This window comes from Limanda limanda, chromosome 2 (assembly GCF_963576545.1).
Source record: "Limanda limanda chromosome 2, fLimLim1.1, whole genome shotgun sequence".
Classification (NCBI taxonomy): Eukaryota; Metazoa; Chordata; class Actinopteri; order Pleuronectiformes; family Pleuronectidae; genus Limanda; species Limanda limanda.
This window is the reverse complement of record NC_083637.1, coordinates 29,571,279-29,590,765: the sequence shown is the minus strand read 5'-3', so window position 1 is coordinate 29,590,765 and position 19,487 is coordinate 29,571,279. Positions and strand designations below refer to the sequence as shown.

Genomic DNA, 19,487 nt, shown 5'->3' with positions numbered 1-19,487 from the left:
AAAATAAATTTAAACACAGCACTCGAACCAATGTAAATTATCTCTGCAGTCCTTGAAGGATACACGTGTCATGGCCTGTGTTTTAAACTCTGTGTTTCCTCTACACTGAAGGGAATTAAGTGCATCTGTGACAAGAAACATACAAATGTCTTGGTGCTTAACATAACAAACATCTCTTCCATTTTTAATCTCTGTCTCAAACCCTCCATCCCTCAGGCTGCAAAACACTTGCCTCCCATGCTTCCTTTTCCACCATGGCTTCATCATTCACTCCATTTTTCCCATCTCTATATCTCCACCTCCTGGAATGTCTGAGGTGGCCGTTAGCCACTTCTAAAGAAATTCCTTTCTGCCCAGCCCCCGTCTTAAAAAAACAAAAAAACTCTCAGACCCCAACCAGGAAATTAAGCACCATGCATCAGAGAGGACAGTGACAGAGGTGCAGGATAAAACCTGAGAGGCTGTTTTGATGTGTTTCAAGGAGGCCATGATTTGAAGCTTCATAACAAACAAACATTTTAGTGTCCAGCTGTAATCTTTTCCCTTAAGGATGAACCAGCAGTAGTCCAGCAGCACTGTCCGAGAAACAGGCTATAACAATACTGAGAAGCTGAAACCAGGTCCTGGGCAGGGCCAGCTGCTGAGAATAAGCAGAAATGCCTTCTGTAACACAATTAAAGAAAAAAAGAAACATTGTGCAAAACACACTTTACAAGCCACGTCCATCAACGTGTGTGCTTGTATTTGTGCTTTAAAGAATCACATTTTGCTTCTATTCTGCATAGATAACTCAGATCTAATAGTAATGACTGTTTTTATTTAAGTCAGCATCAACTTTGTTTCAAGTAGAAATTTGTGAAAATCTCTCAGCCCAGTAAAATAATTGGACTTTTTAGCTTCTCCTTTTTAAAAACAGGTTTCAAACAGAGTGCTCCAAGGAGAAGGAGGCAATAAATGTTATTGCTTGAACATTTATTACTGGTGATGAAAGGTGTTGCAAAATGAAAAGATTCTATGACTGTCCCATAATTATCCATAAATTAATGTAACTGTATATATAAAGAACTGATGTAAACAGACATAAATGGTAACGGTGAATATTTTGGGGGGTTCGAACTAGAGGTTTTGTTTGCACTTGAATTAAGGGTTTAACATCCTAATTGAAAGGCAACAAAAAAAATTACCAGTCATCAATGAAGAGCGCTGTTTCCTAGAAAGTGGACTTTTGTCTTACTTCTGAAGGAACCAGCTTTTTATGCTTATGTGCGGCCTTCTGTACTGGATCTGGTTGAGTGCTGCGCCTGCTGAGAAGCCAACAGCTCCTTGCCGTTGACTCACGTGAGATAAAAAAAGCCAAATCCCCTCTCACTATCCTCCAGAGCCTCAGGAGATTTGCTGGATTGATGTTGCCCCCAGAGGGAGAGTCATGGGCTGGTCCCAGGTCAGCCAGGGTCAAATCCCGCTCACTAACGCCCTATACCTTGATTATTACCCGCCCGCCCGTCTGCTCTCAGTGTAGCGCTCAACATCTGATTTGTATTACCTCTCGTCTCTACTCTGGGTCCCCTCTGCAAAACCAACCACCTCCCTCCACACAAACACGCACATACTGATGCTTAATTCCTTTCAGGTTTGGCTGATGACTCCGAAAACCAGCAGCAACAGCAGTGCTTTTTTCCTCTGTCCCTTCTGCTGCTGTGGATAATCTTCCAGGAATTCTGACCCCAAATGTCTACATTACCCTGCAATTAAAGGCCTATAGGGAGGGTGAAAAATGGCATCTGCAAAGCCCTGCTTTCTAGGTTTGGATTGGAAGGGCTTATTAGCCATCCATCTTGTTTTTCTATCGACATAGTAGATTGTGTTTTGAAAAGAAATGTCCTGTTGCTGACATCAGCGCACCCCTCCGACCCCACCCCTTCATCAACAAGCTAAGTCCTGTGGCGGGAGGACCACTGGAGTGGAGGACAGGGTATCTGTACAGCGTAATATAAAGTAAATATGTGGGATTAAAATAAAAAATGTTTTAAACTTAAACCTGGACCAAATCTCCACGAGGCCTCGTTAGTTCGCTTGAAGTAACAAGTCAAATTCTAACATAACAAAAAAAAACTGCTATAAAAAAGTAAGCTGCCTCAAATATTTGGTGACTGTTAACTTAAAATAGCCGGCCAGCTCCAGTTCAAATTAAACTGTCGACGAGCTTGAAGCTATATTGAAAGCACTGATTTTTGTCAGGACAATCATGGATGGAGCAGAAAATCTGAGCAACTCCTATTACACCATGGCTAAGGAATGCAGGCCAGTTGATCGTAACATTAATTAATGAAAAGGAACTAGCTTTGAGGTCTTTGTTGTGTCTCTCATACCAGGCTAGATTTCATCTTCAGCTTGTTCTATGTGTATATGTATATCCACTGCATGTGTGGAAATGAATCACAAAGAGGAGGAAGCTTACAGACGTCTTCAAAAGGTTCGCCAGACATCACAACTGATCTGGCTCAGCTAGACACGCATGCCAGAGCCATTTACATATTTTGTAACATGTTCACTGGGTGCACTGAGTTATCCTACCATGATTTCAATTCACAGTGCACCACCAAACTGGATCCAGTTTATGGTCAGTGGCAGATGTGTCATCATAAAGTCAAGCCATAAGTGATTTCAGTTCAAATCCGAATCCATGAATTATTTTCTGAGAAATCAATAAAAATGTTGAAAAATGTAAATCTCACAATGTTAAAGAAACAGAAATAAATATTCCTGGATCTGCCTCCTACCCAGATCCACAGCAAACTTTAATGAGCTCTTCCCTGACCAATTCTGCATCATTCCACCAAGTTTTGTGGTAATCTGTCCAGTAGTTTTTGCATAACCCTGGTTATACCAGAAACCAAACAAAGCTAACAGACAAACAAACAAGCGCAGATGAAAACACATCCTCTTGTGAAGTTAACAAGGAACAGAAAGGGTGAAAAGACATAGTATTTACAAAAGTATCACTTTCTGCTGGAGTCAAAAGGGACCAGCAGTGCTTCCTTAAGGTAAGAGATAAAAAGGTATGAACATATTGTATCACGATTTTAGTGACCAAAATTATCACAATTATCTCTGCATTGTGAATGTAAATGTGCTGTAAATTTCTAAAGTTACTGATCCACAAGGGTGGGGCTCAAAAACTCCAGTGTAGATTCAATTTAAACCTAAGTATGTTAGTGTTCCTGTAGCCTGTAATATAAGGGAGTTTCTCTGCCTCCTCTTTACAAAATCTCTCAGATCCTCTGACATGCTGTGCCTGGTGGTCCCCTGGCCGAGGCTGAGAGGTAAAAATATTTGTTGTAGTTCCCAAAAAGCTTTTGAAAAGTAAATTATTTACAACTGTTCTCCTTCTGTACAGACATATGTAAGGTAAACTGAAGACTGACTTGGTTTCTCAGACCTTTGGTGTTCTTAAGTTGTTTTCACTTACCTTTTAGCCTTTTTATTCCAATTATATTTAATTTTGTTTCATTTGTACTTCTCTTAATTGTATTATTGTACAGCATTTTGGTCAGCTCAGAGTGTTTTTAAGGTTTGATTTGGTAGAGTATCCTTAAGTGATACAGAGCATCAAAATGATATGATCACATATTTAACCTAATACTCACCTGTATTTAAAACGAAGCAGGCAGCATTAGAAACATAATTAGATGATAAACATTCCTCTATCCTAAAAAAAAGCCTGACAGAACCTGCAGCCTCATGATGACTGTCAGTGCAGACCCTTCACACAGCGAGCTAAAGCTGCTGCCACCACAATCACAGTCAACAGTTTCAATGATAAACCCTTGTCACCTGACACCAAGACAAATGCGGCCGATAACAAATTACAGCTAACCAGTATTGATCCGACACTTGTGAAAAAGAACAGCGGCTGAGAGTGACACCAACACTGACAATGTCAAACCACATGCTGAAGCTAACTAGTATTGATACAGTGTTTGGCAAAAGAGGAGGAGGGACAAAACAATTTCTCTCTGACTGTGTCACAAACGTTTTGCAGTGACAAACGATGTGGCGGGGAATGGGTCCGGTAGTAACAAGTAATGGATCCTCTGCGATGACGTGACACAATGCTAACAGCCATTAGCTCTGACCTACAGTCCCCAGTCCCAGCTAAGGGAGAGACACGGTGTTTGTGCTCCTCTTCAAGAGGGGATCAAACCACACACCTCTGTGATTTCAACGTCACCTCTGGGTCGTCCACACTCTCCCTATCTTTAAAAAAAAATGTTAGAGACACAGCAACACTACCACCAGGGAATAACCTTTACTGCTCACACTCATATTAGGTTGCTACATCCATACTCCTACGTTTTAGTTTGAAGACAGCATTTTCAAACTAAAATGATCTATGTGCACGTGAATGTTTTTACTCTGTATTAGCCTTAATCCCCATCATACTAACATGACTGAAAACGCATATCGCCTGACCACTCAAGTACCCGTGTTAAGAGGAATTGTTGCAGATTGATAGAAAATAGCTTGTCTACTACACATTTAAACACAGAATTTAACTGCACAACAGCTTAAGGCAGCAGGGTCAGCAACGCTGTAATTCACAATGCATGTTGCGTTCTACACTGGTAGCCAATGCTGATGCCGGTTGTTTTCTTCCAGATGGGGGTCATGTGAGAGGAGCCTGATGAATCAGTATGATGAAAAGACCCAATCGGCAAGCACTTGTGAGTGTCTACGTCATTGTTTCAAACATTTCCATTTCAGCTCAACCAGAATGAAACGCAGTCCCGGAGTTTTCAAAATAAAGGTACTGCGGAGTTATTATGGATGCCAGGCGTATTCCTATAACACACTTGATGTTTTTTTTAAACATAGTAGTATATATGTAGCCAAAGCCTTGTCGGTTTAAACCTGGAAAAGACCATTTTACTGTTCATCTTTCTAAATCAATATTCCCTTTACTGTGTATTCAACATGTGTGTGAGGGGAGTGGACTGACCTTATTATTGCTAAATAAAGTGCTCGGGTGGATGTGTAAATGTCAACATAGAGAAGGGTTTTATTCTTACAGGGTTTTTATGTGGAGGCAGGTAATGGAGGGTGTAAATGTCATATAACCGTGTTTACTGGCAGAGGAGCTCCGTATGGTACAACAACAACCTGGCTCTAAAATCCTAATTAGCACTGACAGCTTAACAGATATGTCCACATATCCCAAACTTGTAAAAACCTCAAAACACACACACAGACACACACACACACACACACAATTTAAGACACAGCCCTCCTCCCTCCTCCCTCCTCCCTCCTCTGAGTATATTCGACTGGCCATTCCGATGTCAGTCTGAAATCGTATCCACTGTGCCACGTAAACAAACTAGTGTTTGTCTGACAGCCGCAACCCTTGTGGCCTCTGTGGGCCAAACAGAGCCGTCCTCCGTTCCCTCCAAATCTGGCCCTCACACATAGGAGTGTGAGCTCCATCTGCACACTGCAGAGTAGACAAGGAGGACGGAGCCTTGACCCCTGGAACTCCCTGGACCTGACCCCACTGTCTCTAAAGAGAGATGAATCAGTGTTTTCTGTCAAGGGTCACCAACGAAAAACAAAAAGTCCTAATTCTTGCAAACTATTGTGGGAAGTTATTGAAGTTCAGTTTCAGGTTTTACACTTTTATGTATCAGGATCATGCCAATACATTGAACAATGATCTCCACTGTTCCATCTATTAGAGATGAGGTGTAGTAAGGAATCCGGGAAGAACCTTTTGTCCACCAGTACTTATCCATCTGTTACAGATTTATCCACTTTGCCCACCCTCTGTTATTGATTCGATATTACACAATATTGAGTCAGCAAACAGTCAGCGACATTCAAAACATCCTATGTTTCCTTAGAAAAGTTATCTAGTGCAGTGGAATTTATGCATTTCACATTTCCAGCTGCTACAACAATCTGTTTGGAATTAAAAAAAGAATAACAGAGTAGATTTTGAAAGCAGCAACAGTCATGATGGATGAACATTCCGAGAAATCACCACTCAAAGTAATTTAAAGAAACAGGTAATCACTTTGGAAATGACGTTTTCATTTTCTCTCTGAGGGTTAGAGGAGAAGATTGATATCAGCTTTGTACTTCAAGCACATCAAGTACGGAGCCGAGCTCCAGATGCATTTGCATGCAGCCTCAATCAGCACGGAGATTCATAGTAGAGGAAAACTGCTGATCTGGCTCTGACTAAACTTCAAAACTGATCACCAATAATAAGAGAGGGTTTCCTGATACAGTTAGTCAGCACAGGTTTTAGCTTGGCAACTTGAATGAAATGAGAAGATGCCGTGATGCAGCCTCCTGTTACACCTCTTGTTATGGTGAAAATGTTAAACTATTCTGTTAAATTCCAAAACAGATTTTGGGGAAAGTTGTTTGAACATCAGTGAACGGAAAAAACTAAAAGGAAAAAAAAGGAAAACTCTGTGATTACATGGAATCAAATGAGAGGGAGCACCCAAAACAAGTGGATGTGATGTGAGCAATGGAAAGTGAAGGGGTTGTAATGGCCACTCACTTTTATAAATGGGAAGCCTTCAAGAGTATCTTAGGTATGAACACAGAGAGCAGCCTGAGAACAGCCACCACATCTAATATAAAATTAAAAATTTCTTTGCAAGAATCAAACTGGAGAAATCCGTTGAAAAGGGCACTTCTTTGAGAAAATGGGCCACTTTTCCAGGCCCAACATATTGCATATGTTGTGCATCTGTCTAAAAAGTTTAAAAAATAGAACGTTCAGACAGTTTCTCGCTACGCTAACTTTGTGTTACCTTAGGCTGCAGCTGAGATTACTTGGTCAGTCGAATGGCATCTAACTAGGCTACATCCCAGAGATTTGGGTTGCCTGACAAAAAGGCCACAGCCACCTGTATGAAAGTTCAATAATGTGCTACAATCACTAAGGGGATGCAAAAAAAACACAAGCTGGCTTATCTGAAGAAGCAATCGGCTTCCAAGCAACCAAATCAGTTGGAATGTAGATGTAATTGAATTGGTAGTGCACGATCTCTGGGACTACAACAAACCGATTCGTTGCAGGGGGGTCATAGGATGCCTGTGCTTGTAGTCCAAAAATAAACTCAGCATTAATTTCGAGGATTGTTTACTTGGAAGGAATAACTTCACCCTATACAAAACTTTTATAGATTAAGTAGAAATCCATGGGTCACCACATATTAACTATTATTTTTGAACTACTCGTTCTCAAAGACTTTCTCGAGACATTTCCAGTCTCATACACAACCTTTAAGTTACTTCAATATCAAGACAAACTGGTGCTTTCAGTCACTTTCAGAGAATCATATAGCCTTGATTCACCACAATCTATTTCCTGCATTTTCTCTTCAGTAATTTAAAGGATATGAGACTGATAGTTTCCAACATTTACATTAGTCTTACTGGCCCCTAAACAAGGAGGCTCCGGGATATTACTGACTCACATGTATCAACATGCATGTTCAGCAGCTACACTGTGGCTAATACCCTCTATGATCCATAGATTTGTTACAATCGCTTAAGAGGTTCAAATTCTGTGAAAGAAAAGAATGAATGAATAGTCTTAGGGCTAAACAGGCTGGTTGTTTTGTGGCTTGTTAGCCTGCACCAAAAACACATATTTGATCAAGTGGAACTGGTCAAATGTTTTTTGTTAACTGTATGGTCTATTAATTAGCATGTGTGGAACTAAATATTACAGTTTTTGTCCCAAGACAATAGAGCACACGCATAAGGATAAAACCAAAGATCCTTAGAAGTGCATAGCTTCACAAACATCTCTGCTAGAGGAAAATTATTCTTTCTCATTCACTATTGAATTATTGGCAAAACTACAGGTGCCATCCAAACACCTACATCTAGAACTTTAGCTGAAGCGAAGGAGAATAACACTTTTTTTGATAACACTATCTTGACTTGCCAAGGAATAATCTGAGAATTATTATTCAGAGACCCCACCCTGGACTGCAAAGCACATCTACGGCCAAAAAGAGAAGGCTTGACAGCTTTTTGAACCCACCCTAAGACACAGTGGACAGTAAGTTAGTGTCCTGCAGCAGGACCACTGAACATACAACACATTGACATCTCATAAATACCAGACAAGTCACTGAAAGAGTTTGAGAGTGATATGTCATTAAGAATAACGTCCCTCCTGGGATCATAAAGAGTATTTAAATTTAAAGCAAAATGTTGGGAAATAAACAATGTTGCAGTAAGCTTGCATTAAAGATAAAACAGGTGACTTACCAGACTTGCGTTTGGACCCATAGTCCCTGAAGGAGAAGCAACACAAGAGGGACATGGTTAGTGACAACACACGCCGCTCCGTCAACAACTACGCATGCAGTCACGGCATGCGAATTCAGATACTCCTGAAAGGCAAAAGCTGGCAACTGGACTCACTCAAAAACACATGCATGCGGTCGGCTTTAGCACACTAACAAATGCATGTGTTTGAGGGCGAGAGAGGGAGACAGAGAGTGAAGGACGGATAAAGAGGGAGGGATGACTTTGGCCAGCTGCCTATTCCCCCTGCAACAGACAGAAATTGGTCATGTGACTCAAAAGCGGCACCACCATCCTCTTTACTGGTTCTCTTCCTCCCTCCCTCCTTCCTTCCCTCGCCCTGTCAGAGAAGCATGCGACCTCTCCCCACATTTCAAAGGATCAGCTGAAGTTATTGCTTAATGGATTCTAATGGGATTACGCCACAAGGCTAAGCTATAGATGAGGGGGGGTGACACAGAGTTGTGTATGAGGTTTGCTGTGCTGACCATGCCTGCGTCTGCATCTGTCCATAGTGCCATACAGACTCGGTGTGGCAGAAGCATTGTGGCAATTGGGTTAAAAAAGGATAAACAAAGGCGGAGATCAGGTGAAGACAGGACGTGCTATTTATAGAAATGCAGACCTGACAATCTGTCCATCGTCACAACCAGTCCTCCCTCCCCTACTTCCTTCTTGTCTTTTTCTCTTGCGGTAAACAAAATCACTGTGTCTTTTTTTAAGTTGGCCCAAGGACTAATCAAAACCTCCATCTATCCTTGTTGTAGCCACGTCATCCTGCAGCAGTACAGACAGAGGCAATACAACTAAAGCTCAATGCTGTGGAGAAGAGCTGAATCACACTAGAACCTACTCACCCCTGTGAAATATCATACTTTGCTTAAAAATAGCCAACATATAGGCAGTAACATCAGCCCCCACAAAGGATATAGAGATCAGGAGGTGAAGTGGTCTCTTGATGAGTGATAGCAACATGACTCTCATTTTCAAGGGGTGCACCAGATCGCAGCTGACGACAGTTGGTACATTTCTGTGTAAGAGAGGGATGTGTGTGAGGTAAGTAGGTGTGCGTACGAACATCTGTGTTTGTGTTAACTCAGGCCAAATCATATTCACCGATGAGGTAACGTTTTACAGTTCTTTTAGCGTTACACAGCAAATGGTAATGAATAAACATGATCCATTACGTGTGACCAATAACTAACTCTTTACCAGTGTGCTATACCTTCGTCATTGTTTGACCCGGAATTATAGTAGTGACGTGCAAAGCCATGGTTGAAGCGCATGTAACGCAATTGAAAGGTGACCAAAATGAAATGTCCTGTTACCTTGAAAAATGGGGGATTTCTCTGGGATTGAACATTGTTGGAATCATTTTGGGTAATGTGAGTACAAAAGTCAACACTATATATAACTTGGGTCTAGTCGTTTCGAGACATTTTAATGAAGAATTGTTACCTATTACATCTTTAAGCCAGTAAATATGTAATCTAAATGATCGCCGTCATTCCCCTAGATTCAGAATCAACAGTCCATCTGCAAGAGCATCCTTAATTGAGTCACCTGACTGACCTAGCCCTTGTGAAACAGCCCATTTCTTAAATGAGGGACCTCTCATCTTGTCAGGTGAATATTATACTGCAGTGCCAGGAGAGCACATAATGCTCGGGGCAGCAGCGCCAGCGGTCAAGGTAGTGCCTTCTCACTGCATGAGGTTAATGAGAACCTTCCCTTGAGTCCGATGCAACGGCACTCAGGCTAATGAAGAGGCACACTGACATGTATGCTGGTCATGGACATGGATACACACAGATGGACAAGTGCTCTACAAAAGACAGCATCATGGCAGACAGATGAGACGGCACATGCCATGTCTCGTTTAAGATACAACAGCTTCTGCTTCTTTATTCTCACTGGGGTAGTCCCATCTCTCTTTTTCTCTGTCCCTTCATCCATTCCCCTGTGATCTAATGTATCTGTCTCTTTGTGACTGGTCACAGCAGATGAATAAAGCCTTTATACGACCTCCCCACCAAGATCACTGTGTGCTAGCATCCAGAATGCTTCATTGTCACGAAAGTGGGACACAGAGAGCGGGACTTGACCCCTTGACTTATTCCATCCATCTACACATGGCCTCTAATACATGTGGAATGGATGATATTCAAATTTTTGGCCAATGACTTTTACTGTGCTGTAGATCTGGTTGTGTCTCAGTGGAAAGTATGCTGTGGACAGGCCAAGCCTCAGAATTGAAAGAATATTTCCAAGGATGTTTTGCCCTTTTTACTCTAGGCCTGTCGCAATAGTGTTGAAGTTGCTGATGCACAAGATAAAGTAAATGGCTGTGTTCACATATTCATATAACTAAGCATGTATTAGATACCTTAATGAGAAGACTTGTATCAAGTCACTTCAATTGGAATAACTAGGAATCTTGTTCCTTTTCTGGTAATTCGTTCCATGTCCCAGCATAAAATAATGTGCATTGAGCCTGCAGCCTTCATACGTGATGTTTGTGGTCAAGCTCAGTTTATGACTGAACAGGGCAGCAGGTCATCTGGTCGTCTGCTGAACAGGTCTCCGTCAAAGCTAGCATTATTATCCTCTTTGTAAACCTGGATGCCTGCCTGGTTTGCTAACACAAATTGGACAAAGTGACATGAAAAAAGTAGACAAAGTACACATAACCAAAATATCAATGGCGTAATGCCTGCAAACATAGTTTTAGATTAATGCTGGATGCCTGCTGATATAACAGCTACACAGAGTGACAATACAATGGGTGTGAGACCTGGAAATGACTGGTTGTAACTTATCAGGGAGGTGAGTACAGGGGCCTAAGAATGACTTTTGTTTGGTGGAAAGCAGCAGCAGCAGCAGCATGAAAAGTACTTTGCTGTAACCATCTCCCAGGGAGCCTGTTAAGCTATTCACGCTGTGCATGGTTTGAAAGGCAAACACGACCTCGGAGCTCTATAAACAAGTCCCAATCAGGAGAATCGAAAGACGTAAGTATTCTGTGGTTCAGCTCTATTACTGCTTTCAGGTATGCACTGAACTCCGCTGTTCCTCCGTATTTTCTGCAGAGGAGGTGCATGTGTGAATACAAATGTCCAAGTGAGACGCTCGGCAGTTTCCGCAGACTTTCTCTGCCTGACCTCCTAGTTTTAAGTCTGTAGAAATTCAGGAGAAGTAGATGTGAGAACCCAGCAGGGGATCCTGATGACTCTTCTAACATCAGCAGATGCAAAAAAAAATAAAGAAGAAAAAAGATAACAAATATCTCAAGATGAAAAAGCTGTGTCATGCACAGCGAAGACACCGATGAAGATGTCAAGAGAGTTTGTGTTGATAAATGCTGACGACATTGTCTGTGTGTTGTCAAGAAATTCCTGGATCTCTACGTAAATACGTCATTTCCTGTCTCTGTCTACTGCACCCGGCTGCTCCACCTCTTGCCTGAAAAATGCGGAGGATTTATTGCTGTTGTGAATGCGTCTGTGCAGAGAACCTCTTGCTGTGTTGTGCATGTGTGAGAGGCAAACTGAATTAAATAAATGAAAACGGCTTATATGTCTACACAAATCTCCCAACACAGCGTGAAGGCCTAAAACAAAGCTGTGCAGTTTTTGATTCGCTCACTTAATTGCTCTCCATATATTATCAGAGGCCACCATAAAAAAAATACAGCTGTGCAGAGTGACTCGTGATGGGATCAATAGCATGTGCTTTTACTGTTGTCATGGAAAGCAGGTCAAAGTAAAGGTTAGCTTGAAGCATGTGTGGGTGGTTGTTAGCATTAAGCATTCACAGAGGGCTTTAGAACAACAGGCCTACATGACATCTGAGCATTAGCCCACTAATACACCTCAGGAGGCAAATATTAGTCAACACACACCCATTAGCCATGATAAAAGCTAACAGCGAATCACAGTAGAAGCAATTTAGCCTAGTTCTGAACAAGAGCAGACATTATTGCTGTAACACAGTAAAAACACAGAGAGATGTTTAGTCTGTCAGCTATGCCGCTTACATGTAACATAACATGAGCACATGTCGGCTATTTTGGGCTTTGTTTTTAGAGGCAGGTCCGTTTTGGAGGCATCTGCAAAGCATTAGGGCGTAAAAGAGGAGCAGTGTGGGGCAAAATACAGAGAGAAGAGGAGGGACAACAGAAACACAGAGTCCAGACTCCATCCAATGACCCAAGTCACTGAGGCTGAAATCAAACTCTTCCCTCGAGGGCTGAGCAACCAGCTCCGGCTGCCAGCTCTTTTCCTACGTCTCCTCGAGGTGTGGAGAGGAGGAAGCAAGGGGTGAAAGGCGACATGAAGAACACATACTGCAGTCATGAAGAAAGGGCTGTTTTATGTGGCTATAGGCGGAATTTCAAGGCCAGGTTTTGCAGCCAATAAAGAAATGCTGTAAAGAGTTGTCTAATACCCGTGTGAAGTACATAGGGTTCATAGGTTGTCTTTAAGTTATTTGCTATCGTTGAAATAAGAAATGTTCATGCTTACATCACAACCATTCCGATTAGTTCATTTTACTATAAACAACCTCCATAGACCTGTGACAAACAAAATGATTTCCTGTACTACAGAAATTAGTGCAGATTAGTGCACACACAGCTATTGACTATTTTTGCACACTACATGTGCAATTAACATAAGTAGCCTGTAAATCTATTGCTATAAAATGGTTCTGAAAGGTATGCATAACTTAAAGTAGCATACAAGGACATACAGACACATTTCGGCACGCTTTTCATCACATGCTGACATTTAGTCACAGTGTATTCACTGACCACAGCTCCATGACGCAGGAGCACCTCCATGCATGTCTTATCAGCTCCACAGCTCTGAGCACTCGACTGGATTGTCAGGCTACAGCAGCTTGAGGCATCCTGAGGCAGCCCATGTGGTGTATGGCTCAGGCAAGTCAGCGCAGTGTCTTTAACTGCTCATGAATTAGTATAAGAACACATAATCTGTGTTCTTTCAAATTCACATAATTACCCATATGGAAATGAGTACTCCATGTTGTCTAACATCATGTTCTCCATCAAGTGGTATTTACGACACATACTCACAGCAGTTCTGCTTCTCTAGGATTATGTTGGCTTTTAGGAGTGAACACAATAAGGGTGTTAGCTGGATTACGTTTCTTAAAAAAAACACAAGCCCTCATCTTATAGTTCAGTTTGTCATTCTGTTCTACACATGACTCCCTCAAAATTCGTATTGCTTCAGTTTAGTTAGAAACTCTAATTTTCAGGAAAATAAAACCTAAACACATCCTAAATACTTAACACAAAGACAATAAGATACAAACTTTGACTTCCGTGTAGTTTTGGAGGCTTTCGACCACCATTATACTTGCTTGCCAGTCAAGTTGTATTATAACTATTATGTAAACGTTGACTACATTCTTTGTATAAACTTTAACAGGCTGAACATTATAAAAATCTACTAAATGGGTCCGTAAGGACAATGCAGTCATTTATTTGAATTATATGAGAGGGTTGGAACCTAAAGCGCTAATCAATGTGTTTACAAGCATTAGCATAATTGCTTCAACTTAATGACAGTTAATGGCTCCCTGCTAGGCCTGCAAGACCAATAAATAAACACAGAGATCCTCATCCTAGACCCCCTTCTTTCTCTTTCCTCGTCCCTGCTCCCCACCCCCTACATCCCAAAGTGCCACCAAATCCGGACCTGAGCTGTAACCTTACCACCCTCAAGCCTACCTCTTCTAAGCCCCTCAGGAGCCCCAACTTACCCCGTCTTCCGCTGTCTTTTAGCCCTCGTGACCACGACAAGGCTAAAGCCCAGCGTACACATTAACCCTCCAGGTTGGACTCAAGGAATCAATTAACACTTTGCTGCACACACGAAAGCAGAAACGCTTCTTTAAGTTGAATAAAAAAAATATATTTGTTTCTTATTTCTACACTCAAGAGGACTGTGACTAGATCCATTTCTCTCTCAGTTACATGCATACCCCTTATAAAATCCAAATTGTTTGCTGTTTGCTGTTTGACTCTGATCAATCAGGACCATTTAAAGTCAACATCGTATTGAGGCATAAACAATATATCAAATGTATTACTAATATGGCAACTTTGCTGCAATAGACACTTTTAAAAAATGGATGAAATGGTAAAACATAAAAAAACAATACCGGTCACTTTGTCTCTATGCCCAAGTAAAAATCTTCAAGTAGCTTTATTTGTCAAGCCAAAACCAAAATATTATAATTACTGTGAAGTGGCAAAACCTAGTAGATTTTATGTACGACTTCTGCCTATTCTATTTCAAAATCATCTAAATCATAGATGTTTGAATTGTAATTTGCAAGTATTTGTTCCTTCTTCACTGTGCTTAAGTTCTTAAATTTTAAAAAAGTGGTATTTGACAGCCTTTGTAAAATTCAATAACTTTTTCATTTTCTGGGATTGATAAAAAAATTTTTAAATAACATTGTTTGTTCTTTGCTTGAATTTGAACTCACATTAAACACTTAACCTACATCTAAATCCTAAATCAATTTAGTGCTCAACTCAGATGTCCTTGCTTACTTGGTAATCTGAGGTGGTGAATAGGGTAGTTCTCTCAGAGACAGTGGCAATAAGAATGTCAACCTTTGATACATACATAGAGATGAGGTTGACAATTGGTGGCTAGTAGAAGTTAAATAAAGGCCTCCTGTCATTATCAGAGATAGAACTTCTGCACCATTACTCCACATTCTCTAAATGCACAAACACAATCACACATTTATCTGTAATTAGCCCTAAAACACAAAATCTGTCCTCACCCCATCACCAGGGGGTGACCATGCTACTTAAGCAATCCCCTGTCAACAGCCCCAAAACTGACCAATCGCATGAGTTCATGTCTTATCCCTGTGATAATCTGATAATCTGGCAGCATCTTGCTCCTCCAACCACAAGCCAAGGTCGATCCCTATTGTTATTCATGGAGAGGGGTGTGAGGGGGCATGATGAATGATGATAACATCAGCCGTGTCTTACACTACAGTAGCCTATGGGGGGCAGTGGCCAATATTTTTATCATGGCGGAAATGCATTATGCGCATATTAATAGATACATTTGTCACCGCTATCGTCTGCAGGGAACAGATAATAACATTTAGGCTGATAGTTATTTGATTGCCTACCACGAGCCCCGACAGATAAAACAAATCACGACCTACGTCTAATGCAAATTGGCGCCATAAAAATGCAAGATACAGGCGAAACTGCCTAAGTAAGAGAAGGAAAAAGTAATGTCTCCCAAAAAGAGAAAAGGGTTGGGGTGGGCTGCGACTGTGGGGTGTCTGGGAAGTTTAAGAGGGCCGAGAAATTCCATCCAGAGGAAATACATCTCACACAGGAAGAGAAGGGGGCCAAAATGGACATAAGTTAGAAATAAGACAGAACAAGTCAGAGAAAAATGTTCAAGTGTGTGAACAGTGAGTAAATCTATTGAGGAGAGAAAGCCCTGGAGGTTAGTGAGAGAACACAAGATTGGACAAGTGGCCGGACTGTATCGAGCAGGTTAGGGTGCAAAGAACTTCACTTTGTATTTGTATTGTGAAGTACGCCACCATGTGGAGAGTTACCAGAGAGTAGAATAAGAGATCAGACAGTTGTGTAATGAGAGCTTTAAGCTTGTGACACCACAAAGAAACTGCTCTGAGGGGCAGTTACCCTGGGCAGTTCCCATGTGTATACGAGTGTATGAATATGTGCACACACGGATGTATTTTTACACATAAAAATGTCCCTCAGCTGCAATGTTAGCTGTTCTTGCATATCAGGCTTTTGCACTACAGGAGTGAGCTATCCATTTTTTTGTAGTTATTATTCTGCAGGACATATGAACACATCAAAAGAAAATAAAAGAGACCTTACATCCATCTGAAGATCCATTCAAAATGCATTAAACATCAAAGTTGCTTGACTTCAAAAAGCAGCAGCTGATTACACAAGAGTGACATCAGCTCAGTCCCGCTGAGGTGCAGTATGTTTGGTCCACAGATAGGGGTCAACATCACTCAAAGCATAGGCAGCGACAGCAGAAAACTGTAGCTGACAGCAGAATCTGCAAAAGGTCTGAGGGATTTTTCTGAGTTTGATTGATTGATTCCTGTGTTGCCCTGCAAGGCACATGGCTCCTTTTTCTAATCAGATCATAGTCAGAAAATTCAATCATATGTAGTAGAGCAGCAGCTCACCCGCTGTTGTCAAGGCTTGAGTCCTGTAATGAGACTGAATGGTGGGGGTATAAAAACGTACTAAACGTCACAGTTCGACCTAGCCATAGAAATGGTGCAAGGAGAGTTCAGAGTGCGCACCTTTAACCCAAATGCCAATAAACTGCAGCCACTGCCTCATGTATTGATTATTTTAAGTTGTCTTTAGCTTGTCAGAGATAAAAAGAGATGGTCATTGCACTGTTGGCCTGTTTTTGACCTCCTCCCAACCCTTGGCACCAGGCCAATATTACTCTTTCCTTCCTCCTCTCCTCCATCCTTTACCAGGAAGTGATAAAGTGGACACATGTCATCACCCTTGTGGCCACCGTTATTCATCACACTCACATACGGCCCGCTCCTCCCAGGGCTATTTGTGTAGCAAGCCGACAACGCCACCTTGACACCACCCTGTGAGTAAGTGTGCGAGGAGGAGAGCACAAGTCAGTCAGACACCGCATCAACTGGGCGGGTGGGCGGGTGAATGAGTGTATACATGTAAAATGATGACGGGTGAAAAAATAGAGGCGAGACTGTAGAGATGTATAACAGATGGGGGTTGCACTGAAATAACCTGACAATAAAGAAGACCAATAACTAAACTATTCTTTTGCTGCCGCATCTCTTTGGGCATGAAGTCAAACATTGAAAAATATAATTGCATGAAGTGAACGACTGCTCCGTTAGAGACTGGTCGATAAACGCTCACACATGAAAGCACATACATGTACACACAAGTCTTCCCACAGGCCACACACTCAGCTGACCGCTCCTCACCACTCTGACACGCTCAGAGTGTTTAACCCCATCAACACCGGTGCTGCACGCTGCCGTGTTGTTGCTGTGCGGTCTCCAGTGAGTGCTATTGATCCTAATTCTGAGGGGAACGGAGCAGCTTATCCATTAAGGTTGAGTGAGTCTGTCGCCTGTCTCCTGCTCACAGCAGACGGAGTGGAACAGACAGATGACTGGGAGGAGAAAGATGGAGGTGGGAGGCCAGGAGGAGGAGGAGGAGGAAAGATGCTTCATGACTCACAGTCAATAGGGAGGGATGAAACGATGCATACAACATGGGAAGAGAAGGGAAATAAGTTGGTGAAAATTAGTGAATGAAATTGAAGATAAAGACTTATAAAAATCAGAGGTGGCAGCTGATGATGGATCCTAACTGGCGGCAGTGGACAATGACTGTGGACTATAGTGGATCCGATCTTGATGGTGGATCGTGATCTTGCTGGCTGCTGACCAGAGACTATGATTGCAGCAGGACTGCTTGACATATAGTATTGAAGTTATCCTTCAAAATGTTTACCCTCATCAATGCTGCTAAAACCTCTATCTTGATGATGTTTTCCTACACTTGACATCTATTGCACTTCTGTCCGTCCTGGCAGATGGGATCCCTCACATTTGGCTCTCTCTGAGGTTTCTATGTATTTTTACCTGTTAAAAGGGTTTTTAGTAGTTTTTCCTTACTCTTGCTGAGGGTTAAGGACAGAGGATGTCACACCATGTTAAAGCCCTATGAGACAAATTGTGATTTGTGAATATGAGCTACACAAATAATATTTGATTGATTTGATTGATTTGATTGAATAAAATGTTTATAAATTAAAGAGCAAAGTCCAAACCTGGGAAGACTTGACTAATTTTTAAAAGTTGTCCACATCTAATTTCTATGTGGAAAAGTTTAGGAGCCACAACCGGTTTTAAGCCTGAAGTGAGAACCAACATACAAATCAGAGACCCTTAGAAAGTTTGAAATCATGTTAAACGACTTTGTCAAAAATGTTGTATCTAAGCAGCCTGTGGATTTTTTTTTACAAAATTCGTTAAAGGGGATTAATCATCTCAATCTGAGTTTCATTTCCAAAGGGAGTTTTATAATATTTCTTAGCTGAAAAAGCAGGTATGAATCAAACCCATCCCCACTGTTATTTACAGTAGGAGACCTTAGACTGTGTATTACATTTGAGTTGATTCTAGCTGGGGAAACACAGAAACTTCTTGTTTTGTCAGCATTGAACTTTTAATAAATGTTGAGGTTTTGTAATAGACCTGTCTTTATATTGTGTGCCAACGGAAAGAACACACTGTAGGAGAAGACAGAAAAGAATAGGACCCAGAACAGAACCTTGGGGTACACCACACTACAGACTTTCAGATGGAGATGCATAGTTTCCTGCTGCAATCAAGAAACTTACTCATGAAGGTAGGACCAGAGGAAGAGAACCACTCCAGCCCTTACCCACATATTACATAAAGCCTTGATTATATGTACTTCTACTACAAACAGGGTACAAGGAGAACATGGGAGAACTCTGTCGTTTCTTGACTAACACTAACCTGAAAATAAAATCTGCTGAAAAATAGTTGTAAGTCTTTTCTGCCTTACATACGGCACAAATGCAGTATGCACAGGGTCAAATGTTTGGCAGCACATGCTGATCACCAAATCTACAGCACACAGGCTTCTAGCTTAGCAGCTAAGTAGATTTAAACAAGGAACAATAAAGGGGTTTTATTTTCAATTGGTAGCTCAAAATCATCAACAATCGGTTACCAAAAGTCTTTATTCATTTCTTAAAGAGTTGAGGAATCAGGTAAAGCAGATAAGCAGTTTACCACATTTACTTTCTTGCTCTGCTTTCAGGAGAAGTGGTTCAAAGTTGATGAGAGTTTTGTGCCATTCAACAGCTTATTGACGCTTGCTAACAAATAATGCTGCCTCATCACAATGATGTCAAGATAAATACATTCTTTGCTCAGAATACTTAGAGATGATCAGCACCTTTTGGCAGCCTGCCATGAAAAGTTTAACAAGGAGCTGGAATGTCTGCAGTGTGAAAGAGAACCCAACCCAGAGCAGCAGGCACAGATGATGT

At 41.5% G+C, this 19,487-nt stretch overlaps 1 protein-coding gene across 3 annotated transcripts in view; it reads right to left on the bottom strand.

The window, feature by feature from the left end:
• Positions 1-19,487, bottom strand: part of sh3pxd2aa (SH3 and PX domains 2Aa) — a 109,010-nt gene that overhangs the window by 40,622 nt on the left and 48,901 nt on the right. For 2 of the 3 annotated variants that reach the window (XM_061083552.1, XM_061083553.1), the window contains exon 6: positions 8,299-8,324. The exons of the other annotated variant lie outside the window; for it this stretch is intronic. In XM_061083552.1, coding sequence (XP_060939535.1) covers positions 8,299-8,324 — 26 coding nt within the window. The remainder of the gene's footprint in view (positions 1-8,298; positions 8,325-19,487) is intronic. 3 annotated transcript variants of the gene reach the window in all.